Genomic DNA, 15,853 nt, shown 5'->3' with positions numbered 1-15,853 from the left:
TTGCAAAGGGGTGGAAAGTTTCTGGGAATTTTGGAAACTTTCCTGGAAAGTTTCCAGGAATTTTGAAGGGCCTGGGAATTTTTGGGAATTTTCAATTTTGGTATTTATTAAGTTTTAAACATTTCATCACCCAGAAAAACAAATTAAAACCCATGTTAAGCCTTTCTTTCAATTATGTACTGTTTTGTGCTAATTACCTCCGCCAAGGAGGTTATGTTTTCGGTAGCGTTGGTTAGTTTGTTTGTTGGTTTGTCTGTTAGCAACATTACGGAAAAAGTTATGAACGGCTTGCTCTGAAATTTTTTCCAGAGGTGTGACTGGGCACAAGTAACGATCCATTAAATTTTGGCGGCGATCCGGATCACCTTCTGGATCCTGGATTTTTTTTAAAGGATTCTTGGTGGAGGTCTGCGCTGTCCGAGTGCTTTTCTAGTTAAGAATAGGACATATTGCTAAAGGCCAATTAATAAAAGGCTTTTAGTTTTTCAATATTAGTATTCAGATTTTTCAGTGAAAAATTATTATTCTCAATCTCAATTATCTAGTCCGAGGGACACTTAATAGAAATCCAGTCAAAATTGTCAAAGGTCAAATGCGCATTCCCAAGTTCCCTACCACAAAAGTGTAGAAGGTCTTGTATCCCTTGGTCTACTACACATATATTGAATAAATTTTTTGTGTGTGTGTTGGGGATCTCTCGAATCTGCATTTGAATAGATTTCTATTAAGTGTCCCTCGGACATCTAGTAATTTTGAATTGAATAGATTATTTTTCTAGAGTGTACCCTTTGGTAAGAATTAACTGGAAATCTAACTCCTTGTATAACAAGTAGTGATTTCTAAAAATCTTGCAAAAACTCAATTTTGACCATTTTTATTACAAAATGTTACAAAACTTGAAGGCTTGTCTACAGATTTAATCACAAAGGTATCACATCATAAAATAACAAGGATTATTTTTTTCGCGGTCCGGTTTCCATCAAATCCTGCGCTCTGATTGGCTGGCGAGCGGGTCCATAGCCTATGGTACGGACCCCAGTTACGGACCTCTGGCGACTCGCTTGTTCACAACAACAAACATAGTAGCAATTTTTGTCAACGTTTATTTTTGCATTTCTCAGGAGAATAGCATTAATTTTACATCATGGATAGCGATAACGACAGTCTTCGCAGCGAAAGCGAGTTTTACTACCCTGAGGCAGAAGAAATAAAAGAAAACATTTCAGAAGAATGCTAAAAACCTGTAACTACTGCCAACGCCGAGCAAAAACATGGCTGAATCCTGAATGACTCAATTTTGTATAAATAGGGGACTACATAGGTGGCAAAATGTAGTTTTTTTTTTTTTTTCCTCCTGCCATGGAAGTGCACTTGTATACTGAGGAGGAAGCAATTTGCATTACAGCCGTGAATGAGGATTCAAAATGGTGGCTCGGCTCGGTTTTCCCTTTCGGGCGCTCTCGTTTTCTGTTAGAATTTGGTAAAGAAAAAAATAAATATATTATTTACTAGCTTAAGGTCGGTCCGTATGGTGAAATACCGTGACCTCGGCCTTGAATACTGACCTCGGCCCAGAGGGTCTCGCTCAGTACTTTCAAGACCTCGTTCACGGTATTTCACGATACGGACCTCCCAGCTGGGAAATACCATTATTTTTATATATAAAAAATGTAAAATTTCTAATTACTAGTAGTCTTGAAATAAGTTTTGCTGCTTGTAAAATATTAGTGCCACTTTTTTCTTTGAATCTGGAGCAAGGCTGTTTAATGTCATTTGTTTTAATAGTATTGTATACCCTAATCATTACTTCTAATCCGATAATTTGCAAACAAATTACTTGACAAGATATGGTTTACAAACCAGTTGCAAAATGAAAAAGGAATTCAAGTTGTTGAAGTGTAATTAGTAAACAAAGTTACAGAAGGCAGTCTTCAAAATCATAAGTAAAGTTAAAGTTGCTTTTGAAGATAAGTTCTCACAAAGTCTAAGGTTATTGTTTAATTCATTATACATGTACCAGGGAAAACCCATATTGTTTTTGTAAAACATTTGGTAGTTATTAATTTCTCAGTTGTTTAATTAGTTACATACTTGTTTTTGCTTGTATGTTCTTCTGAACAGAACAGAAACCCAGAGAAATATCCTAATCTGAATAAAAGGACCTTTTTTTTGGTATCAATTTTTAAGTAAAGTTGGTTTTGAAAATTCCTGAAAGTTCCCCCAAATTCCCATAAATTCCCAAAATTTCCAAAAAAATTTTCCACTCTGAAAATTCCTGGGAATTTTGCAACCCTATGGACCACTTTTGGTTGGTACTAACCACTGCGTACCAGGAACACCCCACAAGATGTGCCATTTTGGAGGTGCTCAGACCCAGTCATCTCGCCGTAATAATTTGGCCCTTGTCAAAGTCACTCAGATCCTTACGCTTGCCCATTTTTCCTGTTTCCAACACGTCAGCTTCAAGAACTGACTGTTCTCTTGCTACCTAATATATCCCACCCCTTGACAGGTGCCACTGTAATGAGATAATCAGTGTTATGTTATTTATTTCACCTGTCAGTGGTCATAATGTTGTGGTTGATCAGTGCAAGTGTTACATGTATGTACATTGCCCTCCACAATTATGCGCACGCCCCGTAATAATTACCGTATTTTTGGGACTGTAAGGCGCACTTAAAATCCTTAAATTTTCTCAAAAATTGACAGTGCGCCTTATAATCCAGCGCGCCTTATGTATGATTACTACTTGTGCTTACTGACCGATTTTATGTGGTACAATGCGCTCAAAAATTTGTCGATGTGTAAGTACGACTTTGGTAAGCAACGAAGCCGCTCCGCTCAATGGATATTCAGAGCATTATGGCATGCTGTGTCACTACCTGATCGGCCCCGTAACAGGACGTCAAAAAACAAGTGAAGCAAACTAATTCGGAGCTTGCCGTCATTCCAGGAAGATTAACCAAAGAACTCCAACCGCTAGATATTGGTGTCAACAGGGCGTTCAAAGCAAAATTGCGAGCCGCGTGGGAGCATTGGATGACAGAAGGCGAACACACCTTTACCAAGACAGGGAGGCAACGCTGGGCTAGTTACGCCACACTATCTGCCAATGGATTGCTGATGCGTGGGCTGAGGTGTCGGTCGCAACTGTCGGCTGAGCTTTCACGAAAGCTGGAATCATCACTGAACAGCCAAGTACTGATAACAGCAACGAGACTGATTCGGATAATGACGAGAGGGATCCGGGCATGCTTGATGCCTAAATCGCATAGCTGTTTAACTCAGACACTGAAGATGAAGAATTCGATGGATTTGTGGAAGAGGAATGAATCAATAAGTGAGTGTATTTTTCTGTACCGGTATTTTGTTGTTACAACTGAGCAGAATAAAGTTTGATTTACCGGACTGTGTTGTTTTGCTTAATGCGCCTTACAATCTGGTGCGCCTTATGTGTGAACATAGACATGTTAATTCATGGTGCGCCATATAATCCGGTGCGCCTCAGGGTTTTTTCTAGAAAAATTTAGTATGAGGGCGCTCACCATGGCGAGGGAGCGAAGCGGGGGAGATGGTGCCGGTTGTCCCCCCCCCGCCGTGCAAAGCCTTTGAAAAATGCTCCAATGGGACATTCTGAGGCTATCTGAGAGGGAAATTGTAACAAATTGTCTGTCAACATTGAAAAAGAAAGAAGTAATCTTCTTCTGCCCCGGACAGTCTTTGGCTTTCTTCCGCTTCGTGCCGTGGGATGACATCTTTAAATGCCCAAGTGTCAACAAAACCAACTCGCGAACTACTTCTGTCAAAAGCTCCCGCGCCGGTAGGTGAAAGGTCATTCAGTCTCGAGAAATCTCGCTCTACAAGTCAGCTGACCTTGTATGTAACCCATGTCAAATCTCGCGAGAGCAGCCGCGACAAGTAAACAACTAAACAACATGGCGCCTCAGTCTGGAAAACGCCAATTCGGATTGTTTTTGCACCGTCTGGCGGTGTATCTACTATGATTGGAATATTTTTGGAGCAATTATAACGTATTTGATGATCAGACACATTGTCACGTAGTGTTGCTGGGATGTTTTCACGGAGTCTGTAAGGGGGCGCACGCCGAGAGTAAGAGGGCGCAGCGCCCCTGTTCCCCCATTTAGACGAAAGCCTGCGCCTTATCGCCCGAAAAATACGGTAGTAAAAAGGGTTAGGAAAATTCCATCTTTCAGTGGAGTAGCTTCATCTCACAAAGAAAAAATGTGAAAAATCCAACCTTTTTTAATTGAAAAATTTATTCAGAGAAAAACAAATCCTTCATCAAGAAATAATTTTCAATAAAAACACATTTGCCACAATTATTGTCACCCCTGGAAATTGTAGCCAACATAATGTAACTAAAGCGTGTTTCCCGTTTAAATTGTACACTTTTGAGTTGATTGACGCATGGAGGAATTTTCAAGCTGTAATCTATGACTTCCTGATTAACTGGGGAACAAATATGAGGTGACACAGAGACCAAATTCCCTTTGTCATCCATCAACATGGGAAAGATAAGAGAACTCACAAACCAAATGAGGGAGAAGTGTGTTGACCTTCATAGTTCAGGTCAGGTAATGGTTATAAAAAAAAAAAAAAAGCTAATCTGCTGAAAATGTCCATTTCTACTGTTAGGGCAATGATGAAAAGAAAAAGTGGACACCAACTGGAACTGTTACAAATTTGCCTGGGAGAGGACCCAAGTTTATTTTGCCCCCATGTACAGTGAGGAGGAGGGTAAGAGAGGCAAAACCTTCCCCAAGGATCACTGTTGGTGTATTACAAGAAAAAGTAAAATCTTAGGGTTTCCAAGTCCTCAAAACCACCATCAGGTGCCACCTCCATGCCAACAGATCATTTGGAAGGTATGCCAGGGAAAAAAGGCCTGTTCTGTGAGTTAACCACAAACTTAATCATCTGGATTTTGTGAAACGCTACTATAACTTTGTCTGGAACCGTGCTCTGTGGTCTGATGTAACATAAATGGAGCTTTTTGGCAGTAAACACTCAAGGTGGGTTTGGCATAAAAAGGAAGGTTGGCTCTAATGAAAAGAACCCGATCCCAATTGTAAAATATGGTGGAAGTTCTGTGATGTTTTGGGGCTGTTTTTCATCCAAAGGCCCTCGAAGCCTTGTTTGGGTACATGGCATCATGGACTCCATGAAATACCAGGACATTTTGAATCAAAATCTGGCTGCCTCTGATAGGAATCTAAAACTGGGTCATCATTGGATTTTCTAGCAGGAGAATGATCCGAAACGTATGTCTAAAGCAACACAAAAATGGTTAGTTGAACATAGAATGATGCTTCTGCCCTGGCCATCTCAGTCCCCTGACCTGAACCCCATTGAAAACCTGCGCTGAAGAGGAGAAGCACAAGAGAGGGCCGAGGTCTCTGGATGATGTGGAGAGATTGTGTAAAGAGGAACGGTTTCAGACGCCCTGCTCTGTATCTCCAACCTTATAAAATGTTATAGAAGAAGACTTGGTGCTGTTTTACTGGCAAAGGGAGGCTGTACAAAGTATTAAATGCAGAGGTGCCCATAGTGGCACATGTGTTTCGAAAATAATTATTTCCTGATATTTCTCTGGATACATTCATTTCAATTAAAGGTTGGATTTTTCTATTTTATTTTTTTTCAGTGTGAGATGAAGCGACTTCACCAAAAGGTGGATTGTTTTTGTTTTGTTTTTAACTCTTTTAACTCATGTTTACAAGGAGTGCCAGTAATTGTGGAGGTCACTGTAAGTCTAATTCTTAATGTAATGTTCAGCAGAGTGGGGCCCCTCTGAAGGAACAGTTTTGGAAACCTTTGTTCTCTGTTATCACATAAGATCTTATCATTCAGCATTGAGACTGTGTAGCATTTACAGCGCACGTAGTGGTGTGGCATGTGTATTGCATCGTTTTCAGCAAGCGTTGCGTTGCCATATGGACCTGATATTCTACTGATCGTTGCCCATTTGGAGGCGATATTTTTTTAAATAACATCACGTTGCCGTTGTCGTGTGGATGTGGCCTTAGACTAGTACCACATTCAAACTTAACATGTCCAAGTGTATCCTTGAAGATGACAACAGCCCCTATTATGAGAAACAAACTTAATTTCTTAAGACATTAGTTGATTGAAGCTTATGTACAACCAACAGACATGCTTCAGTTAAAATCGCATTTATTAGAAATGAAATATACAGTGGTGCTTGAAAGTTGGCGAACCCTTTAGAATTTTCAATATTTCTGCATGAATATGACCTAAAACATCAGATTTTCACACAAGTCCTAAAAGTAGATAAAGAGAACCCAGTTAAACAAATGAGACAAAAATATTATACTTGGTCATTTATTTATTGAGGAAAATGATCCAATATTACATATCTGTGAGTGGCAAAAGTACATGAACCTTTGCTTTCAGTATCTGGTGTGACCCCCTTGTGCAGCAATAACTGCAAATAAACGTTTCCGGTAACTGTTGATCAGTCCTGCACACCGGCTTGGAGGAATTTTAGCCCATTCCTCCGTACAGAACAGCTTCAACTCTGGGATGTCGGTGGGTTTCCTCACATGAACTGCTCGCTTCAGGTCCTTCCACAACATTTCAATTGGATTAAGGTCAGGACTTTGACTTGGCCATTCCAAAACTAACTTTATCCTTCTTTAACCATTCTTTGGTAGAATGACTTGTGTGCTTAGGGCTGTTGTCTTGCTGCATGACCCACCTTCTCTTGAGACTCAGTTCATGGACAGATGTCCTGAAATTTTCCTTTGGAATTCGCTGGTATAATTCAGAATTCATTGTTCCATCAATGATGGCAAGCTGTCCTGGCCCAGATGCAGCAAAACAGACCCAAACCATGATCCTACCACCACCATGTTTTACAAATGGGATAAGGTTCTTATGCTGGAATGCAGTGTTTTCCTTTCTCCAAGTATAACGCTTCTCATTTAAACCAAAAAGTTCTATTTTGGTCTCATCCATCCACAAAACATTTTTCCAATAACCTTCTGGCTTGTCCACGTGATCTTTAGCAAACTGCAGACGAGCAGCAATGTTCTTTTTGGAGAGCAGTGGCTTTCTCCTTGCAACCCTGCCATGCACACCATTGTTGTTCAGTGTTCTCCTGATGGTGGACTCATGAACATTAACATTAGCCAATGTGAGAGAGGCCTTCAGTTGCTTAGAAGTTACCTTGGGGTCCTTTGTGACCTCTCCGACTATTACATGCCTTGTTCTTGGAGTGATCTTTGTTGGTCAACCACTCCTGGGGAGGGTAACAATGGTCTTGAATTTCCTCCATTTGTACACAATCTGTCTGACTGTGGATTGGTGGAGTCCAAACTCTTTAGAGATGGTTTTGTAACCTTTTCCAGCCTGTTGAGCATCAACAGCACTTTTTCTGAGGTCCTCAGAAATCTACTTTGTTTGTACCATGATACACTTCCACAAGATTAGATAAAACTTTATTGATCCCTTTGGGGGCGGCATGGTGGTGTAGTGAGGCGACAGCGCTAACCACAGCAAGAAGGTCCGGGTTCGAGCCCCGTGGCCAGCGAGGGCCTTTCTGTGCAGAGTTTGCATGTTCTCCCCGTGTCCGCGTGGGTTTCCTTCGGGTGCTCCGGTTTCCCCCACAGTCCAAAGACATGCAGGTTAGGCTAACTGGTGACTCTAAATTGACCGTAGGTGTGAATGGTTGTCTGTGTCTATGTGTCAGCCCTGTGATGACCTGGCGACTTGTCCAGGGTGTACCCCGCCTTTCGCCCGTAGTCAGCTGGGATAGGCTCCAGCTTGCCTGTGACCCTGTAGAACAGGATAAAGCGGCTAGAGATAATGAGATGAGATGAGATGATTCCTTTGGGAGGGTTCCCTCAGGGAAATTGAAATTCCAGCAGGATAAGGCCACTCATTTTTTATTTTCTGGTTGACGGATTTTTCAGGTCAAACTGTGTGATGTAGGGCAAAATAAGAAAAAAATAAGGCTACAAGATTGAAAAAAAAAATTATTTTCTTTTAAATGAAAAAAATGTGTCAGAGGAAAAAAAAATAATAATAATGCAATAAAAATAATAATAATATTAGATTATAATAATAAATATTTATTATTAATTTAAGTTCAGCCATTCGTCATACCTTTTTGCGGGCAAGGATGTGTACTTTCGTTGGACATTCATGAGGACATCAAATGCTGATGGGCAACTGTCACTTTTTTTTTTATCTGTTGCAACTGGATCGGTCGTTATGTCCGCTGTAAAAAATTTGTAGCCAAATTCATCCACTACAACTGTCATAGGCATCTGTAGGTCGGCTTGTGTCGAATCTGCTCGATGACCGTCATTGCCGACTCTAACGGTCAGGATATCAGCCAGAGCACAGTCTGCCACGCGCATAATAAACTCTCCGACAGTTTCTCCTTCGGCAGACTGCTTAAATGCAGCTTGTCCCCCATTTAAACGAACCTGCACAAACGAAGTCATTGTGATTTGTTATTCGATTCTTCTCACATGGCATGAACACACTTCCTGGACGCCGCCATTATTCGCAATGCACTTTGGGAACTCTCGAGACGCAAATACAGTGGGGTCAATACAGTGACCGAAAAAATGGCAAGTTGTATCGCGAGGTATCAAATGGTCATGATAAAGATGTGATTTAATGTTTAATTTAGATTAAATAAAATTATTTTCACATCGGCATCTTTTGAGAGATCTGCGGGGGGGAAAATAAAAAATGAAGTTGAATGGTTTTTTTTTTTTCAAGCGGCACTTTTCTCAGCACTTCGGCGGCTCCGTCAACCAGATAATATAAAATGAGTGACCTAAACAGAGAATAGAAAATTGAGAAAACTTCTAGATAAATTAAGTATTTACACAAATATAAAAAATAAGATATGAAGAAGGAAAAAAAAAGGCCAGCAGGAGAGGTATTGCACATTTGTCCAGTATTGCTTTTAGTCAAGCTAGGCTACTGCTCCCTCCCGTCCTCTGTCCTCCTGTTACCCCTACTCCCCCCCAGAGAGGAGTCGTACAGTCCAATGGCATGAGGGACAAAGGAGTTTTTAAGTCTGTTAGTCCTGCACTCGGAAAGGAGCATTCTGTCACTGAACAGGCTCCTCTGGTTGCTGATGACGGTGTGCAGAGGGTGATTGAACATCATGGACGATGCCAGTAGTTTGTCCATAGCCCTCTTCTCTGCCACCGTCACCAGAGAGTCCAGCTTCACGCCGACCACAGAGCCGGCCCGCCTGATCAATTTGTCCAGCCTGGATGTGTCGTCCTTGGATGTGCTGCCCCCCCCCCAGCACACCACAGTGTAAAAGAGGACACTGGTGACCACGGACTGATAAAACATCCACAGGAGTTTCCTGCAGATGTTAAAGGACCACAGCCTCCCCAGGAAGTACAGCCTGCTCTGTCCCTTCCTGTACAGGTGGTTGGTGTTGCAAGTCCAGTCCAGCTTGCTGTCCCACCACAGCCCGAGATACTTGTAGGAATCCACAGCCTCCACCTCGACTCCCTCGCTCAGAACCGGTCAAGACCTTGGTCTGGACCTCCCAAAGTCAATGACCAGCTCCTTGGTCTTTGAGGTGCTGAGCTGCAGATGGTTCCTGTTGCACCAAACGTCAAAGTCCCTCACCAGGCTCCTATACTCCTCCTGTCTATCGTCCCTGATATACCCCACAATGGCTGTGTCATCGGCGAACTTCTGAATGTGACACAGCTCCGAGTTGTAGCAGAAGTCCGCAGTGTACAGGGTGAAGAAAAGAGGGGCCAGCACCGTGCCCTGGGGTGCTCCGGTGCTGCTAATCACACAAACATGTGTTGTGAAGATCAGACTTTGATAGATCCCTGTTCTTTAAATAAAACAGGGTGCCCACTCACACCTGATTGTCATCCCATTGACTGAAAACACCTGACTCTCATTTCACCTTCAAATTAACTGCTAATCCTAGAGGTTCACATACTTTTGCCACTCACAGATATGTAATATTGGATCATTTTCCTCAATAAATAAATGACCAAGTATAATATTTTTGTCTCATTTGTTTAACTGGGTTCTCTTTATCTACTTTTAGGACTTGTGTGAAAATCTGATGATGTTTTAGGCCATATTTATGCAGAAATATAGAAACTTCTAAAGGGTTCGCAAACTTTCAAACACCACTGTATATACAATCTGTGAATTCCTATAAATTGAAAGGCTTATGAAGGGATCTCTGAAGTCTTTTTTTTTTTCTCAGTTGGTTTCGCACTTTCATAAAGAAAAGTTGATAAATCAGTATACTAAGTTTTAATGCTGTATAAAACACTTCAGCCCTTTTGACTGCGACCTGTCTTTTGGAAAAAGTTACTCTTCAGTTACAATCACCTTAAAGGGGTACCAAATATAATATATACAGTTGCTGATGTGACAAAGTAACGTATTCTTAAGTATTCTATCAAATTTATGTACTAGAAAACAACAAAATATCTTGGTAATTGTAAATATAATACTTTATACGCTAAACCGCACAAGAGTCGCCATTTTTAAAAGACCGTGACGTCAGCGCTACCCACTGCACTAGCGGAACTCTCCGAAATAGAGGAGATAAGCGTGTAATCATGGCGTCGGGCGCATCAAGTGAAAGTGACAGCTCTGTCGAATCATACGAAGAGATCCCGCAAGACACACTGCAAGCAGGCTATGGCTTAGAAGGGTACCAGTTTGAACTCTCAACTCCGGTGATGAAATAAGAGAAGAAAGCTCGGATGACGGCGAGGATGAGACTGATGCTGACCATGGGCATGGCGAGCGTGGGGCAGAGCGTCTGCGTGCAGGTGACACGGCGTGGTGCTCGTGTGGAAAATGTAACGTGGAGTTGCTCACGAGTCCAGCAGAATTTATTTGCTGCAATGAGATAGGCGCCACCCGTGGACTTGCGAAATCGTCGCAAGAGGCAGAAACGGGTATTTCACACGTGCTATTCCCAACCTCAATGAGCCAACACAACTGGGCACATACATACGTCATGAGTGTTACGCAGAGAAAATGAACGTGCATTCTGATTGGATAAAATTAATATCATGGCGGGCTGTTCAAACTGCGGAAATAGTTTGCTCGAGCTACTTTCAAAACACTATAACTTTCCAACCTTAGAACAAAAAACTTTTGTAAGTCTTGAATAAGGTTCGTTAATGTGTGTTTTATTGTTATATTTACTCTATATATTGCCCTCTGTTCCCCTTTAAAAAAGGGAGAATTAGACAGTGTAAAGATGTGGTTATCGTGCTGCCAAATTTCGCATACCATGACCACTGTTGTTCAAACAAGGCAAGATGTGTCTCGATGTAGAAAGGGGAAGAGAAACTTTTCATTGTCTGAGTCGAGGCTTAAACAGATAAACTGCAAAGCCTAACTCTTACCCTCATTTGACTTTCTTCTTTCTTGCTGTGCCTACTCTTCCCATTTGTCAGTATTTCTCCCCTAGTATGCATCTGCTTTTATGATTGGCAAAGTTCTTAGTCAGGTCTAGACTGGCTCAGTAATACATTACATACCAGCAGATCAGCTGGGAGTAGATGCTTGGGTTCATTTATAGCCGTGGCCTTGCATCTCTGCATATCTGCTTGGCAACTCTGTGCACGTCGTGTGGCTCTACAAGTCACACAATATTTTATTTTATATTTTTAAATGCACGTGTGCAATACACACACAAACACACATACGGTATATGCTATGCACCCTGTCTTCATCTGGCTCATCATGCCTAACATGCTTCACATGCCCAACTTGTGCTAGTAGCTGGACATCACCATATTGAAGGTGCAATTTACTGTATCTCCAGAAATTTCACTCTGACACATTCCTTGTGCTGTTAAGTGACAAAATGTCTTTGAAGTTATTTTAACACACTTTATATCACTCCACATTTTTTAACCTACAAGTGCTTTCATGCTTCATAAAATAATTGCCCCTTTTGAAATCCTAATCATATGTTTTTGCAGTCAGAAGAGAGACCTTTTAAAGGGTACATTCGTAGTTGTTTTTTTTTTTTTTTTTTAAATTGACTAACTTTTCATTTCTATTTACCCAATAGGTCCTCGTCTCCAATCTATGGAGAAAGTGAGAAGGATGTGGAGCAACCTCAGAAGCAGATGTCAAACCCTGTTTAACACCAGTGGCTCAGAAGCAAGTGTATGGAATACGGATATGGATCGTGTCCACTGTGTGGTGGACATGGGTGCACCTTCTCATGGAGCACACACAGGTGAGTCCCAGGATGATCTGGGCTCTGCTCCTTCACAGGTTACCTTAGGAGGCGGGGGACATAGAGGCCACAACTGTGTGGCAGATAGTCCCCAATTTATTGAGATCACACTTGACAAAGAAAGTGAGGATCCACGAAGGGTTCCAATTGTGCGTAGAGATTCTTATTCCCGGCATGCTCCTTGGGGAGGTAAGAAGAAACACTCTTGCTCCACTAAGACACAGAGCTCCCTGGAGGCAGACAGGCGGACAGGACGTTCAAGAGGCGGTTCGAGCAGGCGGGAACGTTGCCATGGGTCCAGCTCCATCCAGGAAGTGGGTGACACTGAAGGAGGGGTCAGTGGGCAGAGCTTAAGTGTTCGCTCTGTACGGCAGCGGCTAAAGGACACTGTAGGCTTATGCTTGCCCCTGCCATTGCCCCGCCACCCTCGGTCGGCCAAGAGCCAGGTTTCCTCTAAGCGCAAGATCCATATAACAGAGCTGATGCTGGAAACTTGCCCATTCCCACCGGGCTCTGATCTGGCCAACAAGTGGCATCTCATCAAGCAGCACACAGCGCCAGTCAGCCCTCATTCCTCCAATGCAATGCTGGATGCTTTTGACTCAACACGTTCCTCCCCAGAGGATGAGGAGGAGAGGCTCCGTGAACGACGTAGATTAAGTATAGAGGAAGGTGTTGACCCTCCTCCAAATGCACAAATTCACACACTGGAGGCTACATCACAGAGAGCTACACTTTACAAGCTGGGACCAAAGATGGCCCCCTGTTCTGGAGAAGGACATGGGGAGGTCAAAAATATGGGGGCTGGAACAGTGGGTTTGTCTGGGATAATGGCCCAAGTTGGGGCGAGCATGGCAGTGCCATCCCAGCCTGTTGACTGTGACTCTGAGGAGGACTCGACCACGCTGTGTTTACAGGCTCGGAGGCCTAAGCAGAGACATGCCTCTGGAGATGGACATTCCTCCAAACAGCCAGGACCCTGGAAGGTTCACACACAGATTGACTTTATCCATTGCCTGGTGCCTGATCTACTGGCCATCACAGCACTTTCCTGTTACTGGGGAGTGATGGATCGCTACCAGGCGGAGGCATTGTTGGATGGCCGGCCAGAAGGCACCTTTCTACTACGTGACTCTGCCCAGGAGGACTATTTATTTTCTGTCAGCTTCCGCCGATACAACCGTTCTTTGCATGCACGCATTGAACAGTGGAACCACAACTTTAGCTTCGATGCGCACGATCCCTGTGTCTTCCACTCTACAACAGTCACAGGTTTGTTGGAGCACTACAAAGACCCAAGCTCCTGTATGTTTTTTGAACCATTGCTCACAGTCCCCCTCCACAGGACCTTTCCTTTCAGCCTGCAGCATCTGGCGCGTGCTGCCATCTGCAGTCAGACCACCTATGATGGCATCGGTGCCCTGCCGCTGCCACCAGCTATGCAGGATTTCCTCAAGGAGTATCACTATAAACAGAAAGTGCGTGTTCGCTGGCTAGAAAGAGAACCACCTTTCAAGGTCAAATAAACCCCAGTTCTGTGGCTGATGGAGGCAGGAGCATTGAAAGCAAGAGATTCTGCCAATCATGTCGGATCAGTTCAACACCACACTTTAGACATATGGCATATATTAATTTTTTTTTATTTTTTATAGTAAACACTTGGAATACATGGTTGGTAATAGTCAGTATGTGCTACCTGACAAGCAGGATTATTTGTTGATCAGGACTGGATCGAAATGGTTTATTCCTCACTGCTTATTTTCTTTGACGATAGCTAGCGGATATGCTTCAGCCTGCCTGCTAAAACGTCTGCATACTGCTGCATTCTCTCCCATTTTACCTTATATGGTCCCAGGACATTTACTATGAAAATGGAAAACAACCGACATAAATGCTAAATTTTATTTTATTTTTTAAAGTGTGCTAACTCAAAGTTACATTCCTTTTAAACTAATATTTAGACATATAGAACAAGATTCATTACATAACTCGTGGCTATTTTACCAGCAACAAATTAAAATGACTATTAACCATACCTTCTAGACAGTCAGGGTTTATGAGGTAGACTTAACTATTGGGCAGGGTGACTGTCAGTAAATTTTAACACTAGGCTTGTCTTTTTAATGCCTAGCACAAAAGTACTACACGAAGAGGAGGAAATGACCAGTAAAAGATATTTCCTGTTATCCACCAGCTACGCAGAGGACTTGCAAATACACAGACACGTATAATGTGCTGTACGGTCGAGGCTGCACTGTCAACTCTCAGCACGATCACCATTGAAATTAGTCTGTTGTTGTTGTGCTTTTCTTTTTGAGGGAGGGACAAACGGGCACTTTGTCTTTTGAGCAGTAAACTTTTTAAATTGAACATATGCAGTATCAGAACATGAGTGTTATTACTTCGACCCGACATGGGTTCATAAGTGTTTGTCACTGTCGACTCCTAAACTGTAATCTGGTGGTCTGTGTTTCACACTGATCTGTGTTGTCTAGTTAGTCCTTTTTTAAAATTGTTAAATTTACCTGTGGTTTTATGGGGAAGAAATGGGTTATATTTGAGGCGTGTACCTTCACCTCACTATGACTGTCTTCACTATAGACGCAGCATATAAAGATGCCATTTGTACACTTGTTATTAGTATTGATGGCCTGTTTTCTTATTTGTGGTTAGTTCCACTTGCATTGCACTTTTACCCATCGTGGAGCATATTGCTTCAGTATGCTTCCTGTCAATTTTGTGTGCACTAAAGAGTGAGGCTCATTTAACACTGTAACAAATTATGGCTTAGCCAACTCTTTTAACCATATAGCCTAAGGGCGCTTTCACAACTAATAGTCCGTTTGCTGAGTCCAAGTCAGAATGAATTTGATACTTTTGGTTTGGTGTCACAATGCACGTTATTAAATGAGCCAAAAAGCAAAAACACTTTGGCTAAGAGGTGTATATGTCTCAAAAGTTACTTGTAAAACTCTTCCGTTGATTGGTCAGAAATACACACACGCATGTGTAAATCACTTGAGCATGGAGAACAGAGCTGAAGTTAAATAAACAATTTGTTGATTCTATACATGTTTTGTCTATAGACCCATTTACTGTTTGTAAACAAAGACGGCTGCGCACGCACCCTGGCAGCAGAAGCAGTAAGCTTCCCAATTGATTCCGGGACAGGCTAGCCTACTTATCAATCAGTTAAACGTGGATATATACTGTTCTCAGCATCAACATGTCTGGTTGTTGCGTATACGGTTGTACGAATCACTGTTCCACCGGCGGACTAAAGTTTTATAGGATTCCTAATGCCTCGGTCACAACCGGCCGTACGTGCTCCTACGGCCGGTCTACGTGCAAGAAACGCACGGAGGGCGCACGTGAAAGGCACGGAGGGCGCGCGTGTGTCGTGCTGATTTTTGAGCCGTAGACTGGCCGCAGACCGGCCGCAGAGGTTCTTTGTCATGTCAAACAAACTCTATGGGCGCTTACGTTTTTTTTTCAGGTTGCAAGACAGACTTACGGCCAACGTGCGTCTTTGTCCACGAACAAAAAAAAAACGCAGCGATTTGGGAAATGCCAAAAATCGCACGGCCAAAA

At 42.5% G+C, this 15,853-nt stretch overlaps 1 protein-coding gene across 1 annotated transcript in view; it reads left to right on the top strand.

Annotated features, from left to right (window-relative positions):
* The window catches only part of socs5b (suppressor of cytokine signaling 5b), a 52,391-nt gene extending 36,990 nt beyond the window's left edge, over window positions 1-15,401 (top strand). Inside the window, exon 2 of the mRNA XM_060924665.1 lies at window positions 12,092-15,401. Coding sequence (XP_060780648.1) covers window positions 12,109-13,788 — 1,680 coding nt within the window. The 5' untranslated portion in view covers window positions 12,092-12,108 and the 3' untranslated portion in view covers window positions 13,789-15,401. The remainder of the gene's footprint in view (window positions 1-12,091) is intronic.
* The last annotated feature ends 452 nt before the right edge of the window (window positions 15,402-15,853 follow it).

Source organism: Neoarius graeffei, chromosome 7 (genome assembly GCF_027579695.1).
Source record: "Neoarius graeffei isolate fNeoGra1 chromosome 7, fNeoGra1.pri, whole genome shotgun sequence".
Lineage (NCBI taxonomy): Eukaryota > Metazoa > Chordata > Actinopteri > Siluriformes > Ariidae > Neoarius > Neoarius graeffei.
Note: the sequence above shows the minus strand (reverse complement) of the source record. Positions and strands in the feature narration are given on the sequence as shown.